Source organism: Macrobrachium nipponense, chromosome 20 (genome assembly GCF_015104395.2).
Source record: "Macrobrachium nipponense isolate FS-2020 chromosome 20, ASM1510439v2, whole genome shotgun sequence".
Classification (NCBI taxonomy): Eukaryota; Metazoa; Arthropoda; class Malacostraca; order Decapoda; family Palaemonidae; genus Macrobrachium; species Macrobrachium nipponense.
The window spans coordinates 66,097,378-66,115,327 of NC_061089.1; the positions used below are offsets into that span (position 1 = coordinate 66,097,378).

Consider the following 17,950-nt stretch of genomic DNA (forward strand, 5'->3'; position numbering starts at 1 on the left):
CTAGATCTTGGATAATATTTCAGTTTTCCGTTAGGAAAAAACTGTAGAGGTCTGAATTGCAGTCTATTCAGGGAAACAAACTTCTTCAGGAAGGAAATGGTCCCCAGCAGGCTCATCCATTCCCTCACCGAGCATGCTTACTTCCCTAATAAGGCTGCGCTTTACCTAAGCAGGAGAGCATATAATAGTGCAACGTCGTGGTAGACTCGTAGTCCTATTACAGTGCGGTAACGAGCACCGATAGAAAGAAATATCTCTGTTGAACCTAGTTACACAAAACGAAGGCAATGTTTATTCATGCATGTTAGAAATCCCCTCAATCTTAGGCTAAAGTCCGTGATTGTAGGGCAGAGATACAGTTAGTCAGTCAATCCCGCAGGAGAGAGAGACGTAACCGCCCGCGCAGAGATACGGTTAGTCAGTCAATCCCGCAGGAGAGAGAGACGTCACCAACCGCGCATGACAGCGAACTAGCTGGTGCTGGCTCGGTTGGAGTTCAGTGACAGCAACTTACGTTCGTCGTCTCTACTCTTATGCCTGAGTTGCCAGCTACTCCATTCTACAAAAATAGGTCTGTTATTTTTGAGCAAAAAGAGACTCTCAAGCTGGTATATTTAAGCGAAACAGAAAACGCTAAATATAGAGCTGCGTTTGTGTCGTCATAACACTACCATAAAACGGTAAAAGATAAATCAGAAACTCCTGGAAGGCTGCAGGGAGTACCGATTAAATGCCCTTAAAATAATAGACCTCTCGGTTGCCATCCATAGAGGTAACTACAGCATGCGTATATGACTTGAACCAACCAGTAGTAAAATAACGCAAGGCAAAATATGATATTGTTATGATACAATAAAGTTTGTTCATACCTACCTGGCAGACATATCTATAGCTAAATTCGGAAATATAGCTACATATATATCTGACAGGCAAGTTTCATGAACAAATTGTAGAGAATCGAAGCGGACAGCTCAAGCTTCTTATGTTATTGGACATAAGCGTTCATTGACGTAGTCTAAAAGTCTATTTCTTGTATGAGTCTGCGATTGATGAATGAGAGCTCTTCCGAATCTTGTTAATAAGAGCTTATCCGCTTACGCAATATAAAGTTATTGAGATGTTTGTCAATGAGAACTAACCCATTTACGGGACAAAGAGTTATTTTGTCAATGTGGGGATACCCACTTACTTGACAAAACGATATAATATTGTCAATGGGGGAAAGTCACTGAATTGACAAAACGTAATCCAGGAAGTCGAGCATATTATTTTTCCGATTCCCGTATCAATCGAGGAAGGGGCAAGAATCCTGTAAAGAGACTAGCTTACGGCAGGTAGGACTCCGATGTTCAACCTCGGCAGCGTAGTCCCGAACAAGGAACTAACAAAAACTATCATCTGAAAAGCCCTTTCAGAAGGACTAAAAAGCTTGCAAAATTATCCTGGGAAGAGGAAGGAACTCTCCAACCAGCTTCCTCTCCCGTATCACAACGAATGCCTGCTAATGCTTAAATTTATTGGCAGTATGGCAAAGGAAGTCCTGTCTTGCGCTTTCCTGAAGAGCGTCCTCTTGATGAGTGCCTTTGCAAGAATCCTACTGAATGTTGTCGAGCATCATGACGTGCAGGACGTCGAGCTTTTTCATACCCCGTAGCTGCCTTACCGCAAAGTCTTGACTGCGGTAGAGCAAAAGAGATCTTTCCTTGAGCTTTCCTTAACTCCATCCAATCCTGGACTTTGCGAAAAGCAATATTAACTGACAGAGACCTCTTGAATTCACGAAACCCGTGGTCTTGCTGGGTTTCGAAGACGAAGTTGCCTGTTCACTTTAAGCTTCCTCTAAAGCACTGCTTACTTCAAATTCTTTGCAGGTGAGGTAGAAGGGATCACTGAAGGTAGAGGTAAAAAATCTTTAGGCCCAAATCAGCTTGAAGAGTTCAACAGAAACGTTCAGCCAGGCGACACACCTGGCGTGCGCTCGGCGTCCACTTGGCGCACACCCGCGCGCCTGGCGTCCATCTGAGCGTCCCGTTCAAGCCGAGCGTCAAAAGAAGCGTGCAGAAAAGCGTCACGCTCCTGACAGGCGTCAAAACAAGCGAGAGAAACTGCCTTCAGAGACATCTCGGAGAGAAATCCAACTGCACGAAGCAGTCTCAGGAGAAGGGTTGATCGTGTGAGAATACGAGGGGCGAGGGAACGCCTTCTTATTCTCACAGCAACAAAGCTAGGACGTCCGCGCTCAAAAGCGTCCTGCTACTATGACTTCTTTTTCCCTTTTTCTCGGTGGAAAGACGTACACGTGTTCAGGCGACGTTCGCCTTCTTACTTCTCACTGCAACGCATGATGAGAGAGAGAGAGGATATGAAGCGACCTCTTCTATAAAGCTTCTATTTAGAGGGCGCGAGTCCTTCTGAAAGCTCCAACCCCTGCGCGGGGAGGACGCTTCGGAGGATGAGAAGCAATCCTTCAGGATTCGTGCACGTGCACGCACTTTGGCAGCCTGGGAGTATCTTCAGGTCTGCCGAAGGCACGTCAGATCGGTGGGGGTTCCTCATAACCCTCCTTCGGCTTTCGACATGCTCTCTCCGTGTTCCTGGGAGTCCAGCAGAGGTCCCCGCCTAGAGGCGAAATGAGGCCGATCCGACGCACCCTCCACAACACAAGGGGCACTGTCACTGCACTTAGCCACTTCACTTTTGCTCTCTAAAGCAAGCACTTTCGATTCTAAGTTACGAATCGATACAGTATCAGAGAAAGGGCATTACCCTCTACAGACACTGTTTTAGGGCCCGAAGGCAACACTACAGGGTTAGGAGTAGCAACTACAGAAGGGGCACTACACTTCACAACAATGATTGGAGAGCGAGCACTTTAGATTCCAAGATACAGATGGAATCTATAACGTAAAGGGCATTACCTCTCGCAGACATAAGCTCATAGCCCGTAGGCCATACCACAGGGTTAGGCAAAATAAAGTCTACAGGAAGGTTAGCAGGTTCACTACCCTGACTTTTGATTACTGATTAATTGCGTACATACGAATCATACGTCTTCCTTACGGAATTAGACAAAGTCTCACACTCCTTACATGACAAATCTCAACAAAGAAGAAAGACCCGTACCCCTCGTGCATACCAAGTGCGGATCTACCGAAGCTTTCGGTAGCCACACCCTATCTTTGCAGACAACACCCTCTGAAACTAGCCTAACTAGATTCAGATATCTTATGCAAAAATGAATCAAATTCAAATCAATTTATGATAGTGTATGCCTAGCCACAAATCCAAGTAAATAAATCAAAAGACAATTAGGATACTTAGCAGCAATAAAATTTCCAAAATCCTAAGACGGAGGTACTGAAAACAGGTGTTTATAGAACCGGCGACAGAAAAAAATATGAATAGAAAATGGGAATGGTTCCTGATACCCGCCTCCCAGCAGCGGAAATGGGTACTAACCACCTGGCCGACCACTGCGTGTGCCGGAAGTTTTTGAAATTCTGTTGGACTTCAGAAAATACAGCTATATATATATCTGACAGGTAAGTTTCATGAAAAAAACATATTTTTGGTAGCCACTTTGAGTCCTCAAACCCCACCACTTTCCCTGACAAAAAGGCAGGCCAACTATAATATAGTGTGTATGACACTGCCCAAGCACTGGGACCTATGAGGTCATTCAAGTGCTGGAAAGGAAATTGAGAGTAGGTAGGTTTGCAAGGTGTAATGGGAAGAAAACCTCGCAGTTGCACTGTGAAATAATTGTTAGGAGAACGTGAATAGCAAGATAGAAGAAAGATAATATGAATGGAGGTACAGTCAAAGGAATGAAAGGGGTTGCAGCTAGGGGCTGAAGGGGCGCTGCAAAGATCTTTTAGTAATGCCTACAGTGCACCCTGTGAGTTGCACTGACAGCACTACCCCCCTATGGGAGAGACAAACTACTGTAAGAAAATTCCGAGACAAACTACTGTAAGAAAATTCCTTGTATAATTGGTCTGTCTTATGGAGCTTTGGGGAGACCATGAGAGTATAACTCCCTCTGAGGACTCACAGCAGCTGCCAAATGTAGGTTTTTACTCAATAAGCTTTAAAAGTTATTAAAAGTTTGAACAACTTTAAACTTCCATCCAAAAATGTTGATAACTATGCCATGAATATCATGAACGCTCTCTGAACATTTGTCCTACAGAGCTATAAATGGGCCTGCATTAATTTACAAGCAGACCCATGTATGCTATACATATCAGTTTTCTATTTAACAGTAGTACAGTAGTACCTCATATACGAAATTAATCCATTCCGAGGCGGCCTTCGTATCATGAAGTTTTCATATCTTGAACCACATTTTACATGTAAAATGACCAACCCCTCCAAAAACACCCCAGTAAATTATATTTCCAGGCCTAAAACACATGTTCTAGGGTTACGACGCCGATCCGACGGAAGAAATATGACTCCAAAAAGGCAAAATACTTTACATACTTGAGTAATATTCAACTGCATGTAATGTTCAACCCCATTTTTACAGCATATATTAGGACTTTAGCATATGTCCCTTAGCAATAAGCCTAGCCTATGTTAGCGGTTGCTACTGTAGCCTAGTCTATGATTCTGACATCTAAACCTAAGAAGCTAAAAGCTTAGAATATGCCAATAAAATGTATAAATAATCAGTATGTACTCATTTCAAATAATTATTAATTAATCATTAACCATAATACACAAACAAACAAACAAAAAAAACCTTCCAATCGATTGTTTACATTCAGCTCTTACCCGTCTTACGAGTATCGAACGAACGCCAAGCAATCATTTTTCCTAGCACACAGTAAGCCATAAATTTTCATTAGTATCTCTCTTCAACTAATGCAACTACCAAACAGTATAATAACTATTCATTTCTATTCTTTATTCTATCTTTACCTAATGGAGATAACGAGTTACTGACAGCTATAATGAAACATACGTACGTATACATAACATAATAATAAAACAGAAGAAGAATTCTAAAAAATGCGCATTTGTTGGCATTCTGATTTATTTTATATTTTATTATATCTAATTCACAATTTTTTTTATTAAATGTATTGCATGTACTCATTTCAAATAATTATTAAGTAACCATTAACTATAATAAACAAACAAAAAAAAGCTTCCAAACTTCTGTTTACATCCAGCACTTACGAGTATCGAACGATCGCCAAGCAATCACTTTGCACAGTAAGCCATAAATTTTCATTATCTCTCTTCAACTACTGAAACTACCAAACAGTATAATAAACATTAATTTCTATTCTTTATTCTATCTTTACCTAATTTTTTTTTTTATTAAATGTATTGCATGAATAAGTTTTTCAATTTACAGCATCCTTTTACCAATAGAATACTTAAAGCACAAGGTGTAGATGCTGACCAATAGGAGAGCAGGACCTTATGGGGTGACTAGCATCAGGAACCAATGGGAGAGCGGGAGGATGGTGGCGAGTTTACTCAGTTGGCGGCGCGGGAGTTTTAAAATTGTTCTCTGTGGTCCGGGTGAATCTCGGGACTTTACAGCAACAACCTTTCGTATCTTGAAAACTTTTTGTATGTAGAGCTGTAAAATTTTTCGTATTTGCTTTTGTATCTCGAGTTTTTCGTAAGTTGAGCCTTTCGTATGTCAAGGTACCACTGTACTTGAATTATATGAAATAGCCAATGGTCAATGTGTTTAATAAACTTTTGAATGCCTTCCACATTAGGTTAACTCAATAAAAAGTGCTTAACATACCTCAAGAAGATCATCAGTTTGTAAGGTGGCTGGGATGCTGAGTGTGACCTTTTGTCCACTCATCATGTAAATATCAATCTGAACTTCATCTTGGCCCCCTCCTGCTCTCTGAGTTTCATTTTGAGCAGAAACAAGAAACCCATTGAAGACATCATTATTCAAAACTCTTGGATCTTGACTCACTAAAAAATCAAAGATAAGACCTTGTTAATAACTGTTCATCGAGGTCTTAATCATGCACTGCAGGCAATCATAAAATGTATATAGTACACAAAATTAGAATACCTTCCAGTACATTATTTCCTAGTGAATAGATTCATAGTGTTATATGTATTGTTTTTTTAAGTTACCTAAATTTATGAAAAACAGAAATTTATCAAAAAAGTTATGACCATGTAAAAATCCTAACCCAACTCTAATACAGAAAAGCTTATTTCGGAATACACAGCATACATAAATATTTTGCAATTCATGAGGCAAACACATTTTCTCTTAAGGATTATCATTAAAAAAATAATCTAAGGTATCCAACAAGTTGCATTTCCAAGCGCATAGACCTCACCTGAAGGATTTGAGTTTAAATGCTGGCAAACATCTGACTTTGGCAGGATTGCATAAAAGCCCTGTCTTTCTTCAAAAAGGTATCAATGTTACAAGTATATCATCTTTGGGAAGTGGTTAAATTTCCCAACACCAACTTTACAAAATGAAATGGTTCTCAAATTATATATCTAATATATAGTATGTATATATGTACTGAATTTGTTACGCACACTGAAGTATATATTTTTCCAAAGCAATTCTTCGTTCTTCAGTCTGTGTTGGCGACAGTGGAAGCAACTTCTTTGGTGGAAACGAAGGCAGAGTGGAGCCCCCTAAATCTCTCTTCAGCTGTTCATGTAAACTGTGCAGCTGTCGGTACCGAACAGTGCAATGAAATACGCCATTGATGTGAACATTGTAGGCCTGAAACGAAAATAATAAGATTCTTTATTTCTGTAAAGTAAATAAATCCTTACCTTAATTTCAGCTAAGTCAACATAGTACAGACAGACAAAATGATTAGTCAATACGTATCCCCTTAAGAGCTGGGGTAAAAAACCACAATCTTTAAAAGTAAATTGTATTTTTCCCCACTAAACATTGCTGAGGCATTTTACATTAGGAATTACTTTCAGCATAGGCTGGAATATGGCTGTTAAATTTTTTAACAAGGTGGTTAGGCAGAACTACAGTCAATCCACTTTCTTTCAGCACAGGTTTCAGACTGAGGGTTGGCATGAGGTGGGCATTAATGTAAATGACCTCAGGTTTGCATAGTTAGGAAAAATACAATTTACTTTAAAAAATTGTGATTTGTTCCTACACATACAAACCCTCAGTCCTTTACATTAGGAAGGAATGTGAGTGTGGCTCTAGAACAGACTGGAGTTAAGTACACCTGGGCTATTCCACCTGGTCGTAAGAGCGAGGAGGAGTGCCCTGCCTCTGACAACTTGATCAGAGTATAGGAGCTGCATGATCAAGAGTCAGACTTCTGGGCCTTTTCAAAATGAGTGAGGAATCGTAACGCATCCAAATAAGGGCTGGGAAGAATATTTAGAGTCGGAAGCATTAATGCAAAGTTTTGGGAATTCTGGGAAGGGTTTGTATTATTGCCACTCTCCTTCCTCCCCTTGCTAGAAGAAGGAGCGAGATTGCTTCTATGATTCTGAAAAGAAAAATAGAGAGGAAACTCGATGTGCAAGCTTACCGCATCCAACGCCCAACCAGCAAGTGTAAGTTCAAGTCCTATCCTCAACTTAAAGAAAGAGGAGTAGAAGGACAAGGAAGGGAAGGTGGAGAGGTCAGTTACTCTCACATCCTTCTTACCTCTAGAACCGCACGCCATAGGCGAGATGCAACTTGAAGAGCCGGGTAACCAAACAGAATTTATGAGCATCCATCACTGGTCCAAGGACCTGTGGGCAGACCCAAAGGAAGAAAGATATAAATGTGGTCATAATGAGACTGCATCTATCTTCCAATCCAACATATTCTTTGGATTGATGAAATGTACCCAGCCACTGGACGTATCCAACTGTAGAGAAGTCTCACAATCTCATTAGACTCGGAGAAAGACGTTTCATTAGACACTTCTGCATTGCTAGTCTGCAGTGGATAAAGGCATCAACACTCAATGAAGGGTGTCAATCCTTCATAGGTAGAGCAACACACCAATAGGACAAAGTAATGACTGATTTGGACCAACCAATACAAACACACCAATAGGAAAAAGTAATGACTGATTAGGACCAACCAATACAAAGTCCACAGCGCAGGAGATCATGAAGGATTTGGACTCGTCAACAGATGCCGAAGGATTGCTCTGCCACGCATCTAGACCTTGTCACAACATGACACCCACCTTTGGAAAGGTGATGCTAAGAACAACCATACAAATTGTCTATCTTGTTCACCAACAGTGTTGAGAGACAAAATGATAATTCTCGTGAGGCATGTGCACATTAGATGAGAGTCAAATGCCTTCTAGAGACCGAGGTCCCTGTGATGGCAAGACAGAAGTTTTTCATTAGTAGTTGAACCTCAAGCAAGGAGAAACAATACTATATTACTTAGTGAATGACTAAGGTGAATATGAACCTACGTCTGCACAGTTGAATTGAGAGAAGTAAACTCTCACGATTCTGATCATAGAAAAAGTCCCATCGATGATACTAACCAGTGAAGACAGCTCTAATCCTTGTTTTTTTTACAGAGGACTCAAAACATTATTCCGCTAATTCATTGCTGCTTGGTGAGAAAGTTGGAGCTTGCAATGAAGGCAGAGAGTCTTTCAGTAATGAAAACACATGGATTGCACTGCCTGAAGAACCTCTTCTTGTGGGTTAGATAAGGGATAAATTTTCTATTTATTTTGGAAGCAGAGCTAGTCGGGCAGGGAACAGGCGAAGTCATCTGTTATTCATTTACAATCCAGGGTGAACAAAGAATAATTGAACACCTTATGAATCAGAAAATGTATATTAGAAGACAAAACTCAAATTGTCTGAAGAAAATCTTTCTGCATCATTGCAGCGGCCGATAGGGCAGGAGCGATGGAACAGAAGACTAGGCTACAGACTTCTGTTATACCATGGGGTAAACAGAAAGATAATGTGTCTAATGAGATATATCTGTCTGACAATTCTCGCAACGGCAAATGTGGAGCACAAGACATGGGCTTTATGAGAGAATTCCAAGCCAACCAAAGACCTAAGTCTGTGATTGCTGGGCAGAGATTCAAATTGGTAATTAATCCACGACAGTGGAGAGACAATATACTAAAACGAACAGAATCTCGGAGAGGGCAGTGCCAAGAGTACTCTACCACTTGCTTGACTCCTCATACTGAGTTGCCTGGTAGTGCATTCCATGATGTAATGCATTCGGCTAGAACCATTGAGCGCAAAAAAGATACACTCGAGCATTTGCATTTTAACCAAAATGGGAGGGAAGAAAACTCTCTTGTTCGGGGACAATGCAGATGCTGTGGTGTTGTTGGGAAACAATACTACTATTTATCTCAAAATCAAAACCAGAAACTCTTGGGAGGCCCGAAAGGCTGTCCTGAGTTTCAGGTTAATTAAGAGACGGTACTATTCGTCTCGGTCACATACCAGAAGAATTAACTTAACAGATATGCTCCTACTACTCGGACGATGCAACTGATAATAGAAGCATGGCACGAGAGAAATATACTATTATATTCGTAGGTTACTGTAAATCACACTCCAGCCTAATTCTTCATTAGAGAGACAAGAATGAGGACTGGAAGCAGACGACCTTCATTCTTTAATGAAGAGAGCAAAGGTGAAGTTGTCCCGAAGGGAGACTTCTACGGTGATAACAGGATGCCAAAGACAACTAGTTCAAGCCGACTGGTTGTTCCCAAAACAGTAACAGTGGAGCAGTGGCGAGGCATTAAACCCTCTTGGCACTATCCATCCTGAGACTAAACCAAAAACATAGTTTCTCAGATTTGAACTCTCGAGGAGTAGACTCCATAGAATCACCTTAATTCCTTGTTCATTCCAGTAACCAGGAAGTAGAGGGAAAAAATAGATGAGGATTGACTGTTTTTGCCTGCTCTTCTCTGAACTAGCGATGTTCTCACTCTGTTAAGGGAAGCATTCATTTCCTACAACAGTTTCATTTGAGTGAACGCGAGTGAAAGTTGACCAGAGTTAAATGCAGTAAAAGCTGGCAAGAACTTGCCACATCTTGCTACATATCTATCTTCTCCGTGATCGAACCTCCCGAAGAGGACTACACAGAGTACCTCCTCCTATCTCCTTCAGATGCCTTGTCCCGAGGAACAGAGACATCGATCTGAGTACATGAAGAAGAGCCATTCCTGGCTTTCACAGGTGGGTACGAGCCACCAATGTGGCTCGATCCTTCTTTTGCCCTGCGCCACTATCATGATCAATCCCTTCTCTTGCCTTGCGCCACTATCATGATCGATCCCTTCTCTTGCCCTGCGCCACTCACTATCATGATGGAGAGAAGACTACCAATCACTGACTGGAAGTACAACCCTACTTGGAGGTTGTGCACTTGGAGAGACCCATACACAAGTACCCAACGCAGCCCAAGTTCCATGAGCAGCGCCCTTGGAACCAGAGACAGGAGAAAGAACCTGTATTCGAACTCCTGGGGCTCCCAAGACACTATATTTTGGTGATAACGTCCAGGTTCCCACTCCAAAAGGAGCAGGTGACCGAAGAGAGAGCCATTTGCTCCCTTCTCAAGGATAGGATGCAGACCCTTAGAAGTCTCGAGGTGAGACTTCTTAGGGGGCAGAAAATTACCTTCCTCTTCTTAGGATGTGGAAGTCTTCAAAGATGGAGGTTAGAAGCATCAGATGACAAAGACAAGACAATGACCCCCATGAAAAACTCGCTGCAACACGGGAAGGGAGGGTGCTATTTCATGGCAAGGAACCGCACCAATCAAGAGCTGAGTGTTCGTTTGTTAGAGCTGAGCACTTGGCTCGGCAGAGCTGTCTAATCACCTGATTCTGGTGGCTGAGCTTGCCCGCCACTACGTTCCTCTTGCCTGGAATGTACATGGCTGACAGCTCTACCGAGTTAGCTACTACCCACTTATGCACCTGCATGGTCAACTGATACAACAGGAGGGACACTAGGCCCCCCTATTTGTTGACGTACGCCACTACCATAGTGTTGTTGCTCAACACCACAGTGTCCCATCACCCGTTCCCGGAATTCTTGGAGTGTGAGAAACACTGCCTTGAGTTCCAAGACATTGATGTGAAGGTGCTTGTCGAGTCGATTCCACACACCTGAAACCAGCAACCCCCCAGGTGTGCACCCCAACCCTTGGTCGATGCATTCGAGAACAGAAGCATCTTAGGAGGGGGAGTGTGCAACTTCACTCCTATTAAGAGGTTCCTGTCATCCAGCCACCAGGCTAAATCCTCCCTTACTTTTTCCGTGAGAGGAACCAGGAAGGATTGCAGATCCCTTGCCTGTGACCAACACTCCATTGCAGAGACCACAGGTGAAGACGCCCGTGAGGGACTAGCTTCTCTAATGATGACAGGTGACCGATCACGACCTACCAAAGCTGAGCTGGCTGTTCCTGTCGTGACAGAAACCGACGAGCTGCCTCCCTGAACCAGCTGACCCGTGAGTCTGCAGGGAAGACTCGTGCTGCTACCATATCGATCAGCATGCCCAGGTACTTTATCCTCTGCTTGGGCTCGAGATCCGACTCCTCAAAATTTATCACGATCCCTAGATCGCGACAAAAGTCAAGAAGGCAATCTATGTCCTGCAGCAACTGCGAACAAGAGCTTGCCAGGACTAGCCGATCGTCGAGATACCTCAAAAGACGCATCCCGACCGAATGGGCCCAAGCTGACACCAGAGTGAACACTCATGTGAACACCTGAGGGGCGGTTGAGAGTCCAAAGCAAAGTGCCCTGAATTGGAACACCGTCCCATCGAGGATAAAGCGAAGGTACTTCCTGGAGGACTGAAGGATGGGTATTTGAAAATACACATCCTTCAGATCCATCGAAAGCATGAAATCGTTCTCCCTGATAGAATCGAGCACGGAATGTGCCATTTCCACCGTGAACCAAGTCTGGCGAATGAATCGCTTCGGAGGAGAGAGATCTATCACCAGTCACCAGGCCCCCCGTAGACTTCTCCACCAGGAAAAGTCAGCTGTAGAACCCTGTGGCAGTTCTCAAACAAAAAAACACGTCCCTGGTAGAACCGGGAATGAATGTCTGATGATGGACCGGGTGGGAAGTGAGGGGTGGCCTTGACTCGAAGGGGAGAAGACATCCCTCCCAAAAGACATCTACTACCCAGGTCTCGGATCTGCAGCACTGCCATGTTGCCCAAAGGCTTGCCAAGCATCCCCACACTTTCGGCAGCAGGTGGGGGGGGGGGGGGGACAACATCCCTAGCGTTTCCCCTTCTTCCTCTTTCGCTTACCCCGAGGAGGAGGGCTGAGAGGGGGGGCTGACACTCACCTCTCGAAGTGAAAGAGGAAGGCTGGGTCTTTCCCCATGCCCCCTTCAACGGTACAGAAGTCTTAGGGGTGGAGAATGAGCTAGCTAAGCTCAGAGGCTTAACCGCAGTTGAACGAGACTACCCAGAAGTCTTTGTAACTGCCTGGTGTACTAAATGGTCGCTGTCTTCAGCTCTCCGTTTTTCTACTGCAGCATCCACCACCTCTCTAGGGAAGAGAGAGGAGGAACCTAGCAACGATCCATTCCTGAGACCCATTGCCAACTCGTGACCAGCCACCCTGGTTCCCCGATTCAGGACAGCATTCCTCCTCCTCCTCAGCACCAGGTTGGCCCACAGGTTAGCAGTCTGGTGGGCCAGGTAGGAGACAGCCCTACCTCCAGACTGACAGAGTCTCCCGAAGGCCGAGTCTTCTCCAGGAGCTATAGGTCCCGACAAAGCTGCGACCCTGGATACTGTAAGGGACCACAGATCCAGCCAGGAGACAGCCTGGAAGGCTGCCATGGCAGTAGACTCCAGAGCCATTGCCTCCTGCTGCGTGAACCAGAGGTTCTCACACAGCAGGTGTTGAAGAGGCAAGCCCGGAGTTAGATGAGCCAACTCCGGGTCAACCTGTTTAGTCGGCAAGGGGGTCCGATAAAGGCAAGTAAAAGCGCCGCTGACAAGGCAGAGGGGGAAGCAACTTGTCTGACCTGCCGGACCTAAGTGAAGCTTCTTGTCCTGAGACGAGTGTTCACCTGGTCCAGCACACCGTCGGCCAAGGAAGCCCTACGGATGCTCTGGGTTCCTTTTTTGGACCCCAGAACACTCTAACCTCAATGGACGGTCAGAGGGGGCAACCACTGATCCTTCCCTGAGGTCACTGTGCCGACAGATCAGCTCGATGACCTCCGCAAAAGACCTCTGTATCCCAGGGGTGACTGCGTCCTGAGGCGATGGACTATCGGGTCTATCCAGGCCGAGCCCCTCCCGAGACACTCTTCCTTCAGAAGAAAGAACCTCATCAGCAACCCCCTGATCTCCTCTAACCATTTGAGCGTATGACCTCTCGAATCCTAAGACTAAGACCGAACCGGGCACATATGCTCTCGTGGCTGGACCGAGAGAAGTGTACTCCTCACAGTACCCCCTGGTTGCCTCGCTCCTCCCGGTGTATCACAAGGAGGTTGAAGGGACACAGAAGGCAGATCTGATGCTCCCACTCTGTCTACCGGCAGAACCGGTGGACAGAGAGGGCTGCAGGTGATCACCAACCCACGGTGATGACTGGTCTTCAGGTCTAGACTAGCGGTCTCCCTGTGGAGAAGTGCTGGTCCGAGCACCGTCTCACGACGCATCTGTCAAGGTAATTGCTTTATAGCAAAGGAAGATAAAGGAAAGGAAAACGCATTTTCGAGAAGTTCGGCAGCAAGGAGGCATTAGCGCATTGTGTTGGAGGTGCCTGTTCTCATGATGGTTCTAGAATCGGCAGGAGTGTTGTGGAACTCGTCAGGCGCCGACGTGACAAGAGAAACGCCGCGATTTCTGATGCAATACCTCGTCTAGATTCATCTAAGAAGTTACGGTAGTCTCAGGAGTCTGTGACGTTCGCCGTAGGCTCCGCCCCCAGAGTGCCATATAAATACTATGGACGAAGTAGGAGGAAAGAAAGATCATCAATTAGTCACAGAGAGATATCCTCAGTAAGAGCCACAGATCAGATTATCAATGAGAGATCAGCAGCAGCAGAGATCATCCGAGAGAGATAAGAGAAAAAGGAACCGACGAAGGATCAGAAGAAAAGTCACTCGAGAGCGTTTGGTCGAATTTTGGTCAAGCCGTCTTCAGGAGTGGACGACCGAGTTATTTCGATGTTGGGGGAGACTTCAGAGAAGAGACGTTCTGCTAGAGGTTTTGGGAAGTTCCTGCCCCTCAGTATCAAGAGTAGACATTATTTTCTGCAATACGGAGTCAAGAAGACGTCGACAATCGCAGTTCTCCTTTTGTGAAGCCATCGCTTCGAGTCGCAAAACTAACCAGCAAGTATTTGAATTACCTCACTGTTCCCCCAGTTCATGCAGTGTAAGATTTTGCCTTTTTATGTAAATATGAGATACCATTCTGCATTTACCTTTGTTAGTAAGCTTGTAAATAAACCTTTGTCGTGTTAGTGTTTCTTTCTATATTTGTATCCCAAGTTTCAACTGTTGGTGTTGAATTTTTTTTTTTTTTTTTTTTACTATATATCGAACCTGAAGCAGACCTCTCTCAGAGGCCATACATTTTGTGGCGACCTTTGGCCAGTATATTTCTACACCATAACAAACTGAAACGGGGAGAATATAGAAAGAGCCAGAATGAGTGAGATGGTGAAAGAGTTTACTGAGTCAGGTAAGCTCCTGGGTCTAGAGGGGAATGATCTCCGTGAGTATGTTTTAAAGAAAGAAAGAGAAAAGTATGAGAGAGATGAAAGAGCGGCTGAGAGAGAGGAAAGAGCGGCTGAGAGAGAGGAAAGAGCAGCTGAGAGGGAAGTGCAGCAAGCAAGAGAAGCAATGATAATGCAGCAAGAGAAAGAGAGAAGCAATGAAAATGCAGCAAGAGAGAGAAATGTTGGTAATGCAGCAGGAAGAGAGAGAGAAAGAACATATGCATGAGTTGGAAATTGCGCGGTTAAAACAATGTACCTGTCACAGTCGGACAGGTGAGAACGAAAACGAAGCTGATAGGTTAGGCATGAGTGCAGTGTTGAAATTAGTACCAAAGTTTGATGGGGAAGATGTAACAAAATATTTCATGTGTTTTGAGAAGTTAATGGAACGAGTAGGCTCTCCTAAAGAAACGAGGACTTTATATTTACAGTCAGTCTTGAGTGGAAGGGCACTTACTGTGTATAGTTGCATGTCTAAGGAGGAATGTGATAATTACGATATCGTGAAAGAAACTGTTCTTAGCGTGTATAGGTTATTACCGGAGGCGTACCGTAAGAAATTTAGAAATTTGAGAAAGGATGAAAATATTACGTATGTAGAATATGGTAAGAAGTTAGAAATGACAATTTGTCCAAAATTGCATTTTTCCTAACTATACAAACCTGAGGTCCTTTTACACATAGCCCCACCTCATGCCACCCCTCACTCTGCAGTTTTTGCTTGGGCCAAAAGCAAAAGTGATTTGTTTACCTCCCAGTCGCGCGCGCGCGCCTGTCGGACAAGCAGTTAACTACCGAACCCCTTGTTCGAAAGCTTACGACCTATCCAGCTGCCGCTAGTACCTTCCTATTGTAAAAGGACCTCAGGTTTGTATAGTTAGGAAAAATGCAATTTTGGACAAATTGTCATTTGTTCCGACACGGCATACAAACCTTCGGTCCTTTTACAATAGGAAGACTCACTTCTTGGTGGGAGGAATCTGAGTCTTTTGTGAACAGACTGGTGTTCGCCCAACCTTGGAAGCCTCCCTGGTCGTAAGAGCGAGGGAGGGATCCAAGCCTCTGTCCGATTGATCGGGGTGTGCACCGCAGGATCAATGGTCAGACCTCTGGACCGAGTACTAAGAGAGAGGCAAGCGTATCTCTTCGTACCAGCAATGTAAGAACTTGTTCCTGTACAGGAGCAAATATAAAGTCATGGGTTTGACTCTTGTAGGCATCCACTTCCCCCCCTTGTAGAAGGAAGTGGTGGATATTCTGCTCCTATCCCTAGTGAAAGGGATAGGATGGGGCTCTGTCATATAGCTCACCTGCATCTCGTCCTCATCCAGCGTAGTGACGACCGTGGCCCTCTGCCCACAGGTAGAGGAGGAGGAAAAGACGGGAAGAGGGAGCCAGTCACTCACTCATTCACACATCCATCCACACAGTCACACCAGGACTCGATGCTGTTTCAGCCTGCGAGGGTCTGGGTTAGCTACACAACTTGTTGAGCAGCCACCACGGGTCCCAAGGAAAAGGTATCCAAGGACCTGTGGGCAATATCCCGAAGGTAGAAGGACGTAAAGGTAGTCTGGTTAGACCAGACCCCTGCCTTCAGGACCTGCGCCACGGAGAAGTTCTTACGAAACGCCAACGAGGGGCCAATACTTCTGACTTCGTGAGCTCTCGGACGGGACGTACGGATGTCGTCACTACCATCAGCTTCATACGCCCTCCTGATGACCTCACGCAGCCAGAATGAAAGAGTGTTCTTGGATACTTCTTTCTTGGTGACCCCGGTGCTAACGAAGAGGCGTCGACACTCAGGCCTGAGGTGTCGAGTTCTCTTCAGATAGCGCCGTAGCGCCCTCACAGGACAAAGCAGCATCTCATCCGCATCATTATCGGTGAAGTCCATTAGGGAGGGAATCGTGAATGACTCGAACCTGTCGTCAGGGATCGACGGTTTCTGAGTCTTCGCAACGAAGTTCGGGACGAAATCGAGCGTCACGGATCCCCATCCCCTGGAGTGTCGTACATCATAAGGAAAGCACCATGAAGTTCCCCTACTCTCTTCGCCGATGCCAGGCCAGCAAGAAGAGGGTCTTGAGGGTCAGATCCCTGTCTGACGACTCTCGGAGTGGCTCGAACGGCGTTCGAGTCAGACTCCTAAGTACGAGAGTCACATCCCACGCAGGGGGCCTGAGTTCCCTGGGTGGGCAAGACCTTTCGAAGCTCCTCATAAGCAAGGAGATCTCGAACGAGTTCGAGATGTCCAATCCCCTCAGTTTCAGGACGAGCGCCAAGGCGGCTCTGTATCCTTTGACTGTGGGGACTGAGAGGAGCTTCTCTCGGCGAAGAAAAACAAAAGAGGAAATCCGCTACCTGCTGAAGAGTGGCTTCTGAGAGGAGATAGACCCCGTCTACGACACCAACCACAGAAGACGGCCCACTTCCCCCTGGTACACAGCTGCAGAGGACTGACGGACGTTTCCAGCCATCTCTGTTGCTGCGCTACGAGAAAAGCCTCTCGTTCGCAAGAGATGGTGGATAACAGCCAGCCGTGAAGACGTAGGGACTGGACTGCTTGGTGGTACCGCTCGACGTGTGGCTGGGCGAGAAGGTTGTGCCAAGGGGGAATCTCTCTCGGTTCTCCTGCGAGAAGAGCCAGCAGGTCCGGATACCAAATGGCCTGTGGCCATTTGGGAGCCACCAGGATCATCCTGAGATTCGGGGTGACCAGTGCTCGACTGATCACCTTGCGAATCAGGCTGAACGGGGGAAGGCATAGACGAAGAGGTTGTCCCACGGGTGTTGAAGAGCGTCCTCTGCAGCTGCCCATGGGTCCGGCACGGCCGAGAAGAACACCTGGAGCTTCCTGTTGTGCCGGGTGGCGAACAGATCCACGACTGGTCGCCCCCACAGGTCGAAGAGCCTTTCCGCCACGTCCTGGTGTAGAGACCATTCGGTCCCTATCACCTGATCCCGACGGCTGAGCGTGTCTGCTACTACGTTTCCTCTTCCCTGGAATGTAGCGTGCCGACAGCTCTATTGGAGTGTGGCCCCTGCGGCCCACTCGTGCACCTGCCGAGTCAACTGGTACAACGGGAGAGACACTAGGCCCCCCTGTTTGTTGACATAGGCCACCACCGTGGTGTTGTCGCACATCAACACCACTGAGTGTCGCATCAAGCGGTCCTGGAACTCTTGGAGAGCGAGGAACGCTGCCTTGAGTTCCAG

The 17,950-nt window shown here is 45.5% G+C and overlaps 1 protein-coding gene across 1 annotated transcript in view; it reads right to left on the minus strand.

Moving 5' to 3' along the window:
- LOC135220448 (sorting nexin-17-like) overlaps positions 1-17,950 on the minus strand; it is a 191,612-nt gene that overhangs the window by 156,512 nt on the left and 17,150 nt on the right. The window contains exons 2-3 of the mRNA XM_064257592.1: positions 6,547-6,739; positions 5,774-5,955 (exon numbers count right to left, since the gene is read on the minus strand). Of these exons, the coding sequence (XP_064113662.1) occupies positions 5,774-5,955; positions 6,547-6,739 (375 nt within the window). The remainder of the gene's footprint in view (positions 1-5,773; positions 5,956-6,546; positions 6,740-17,950) is intronic.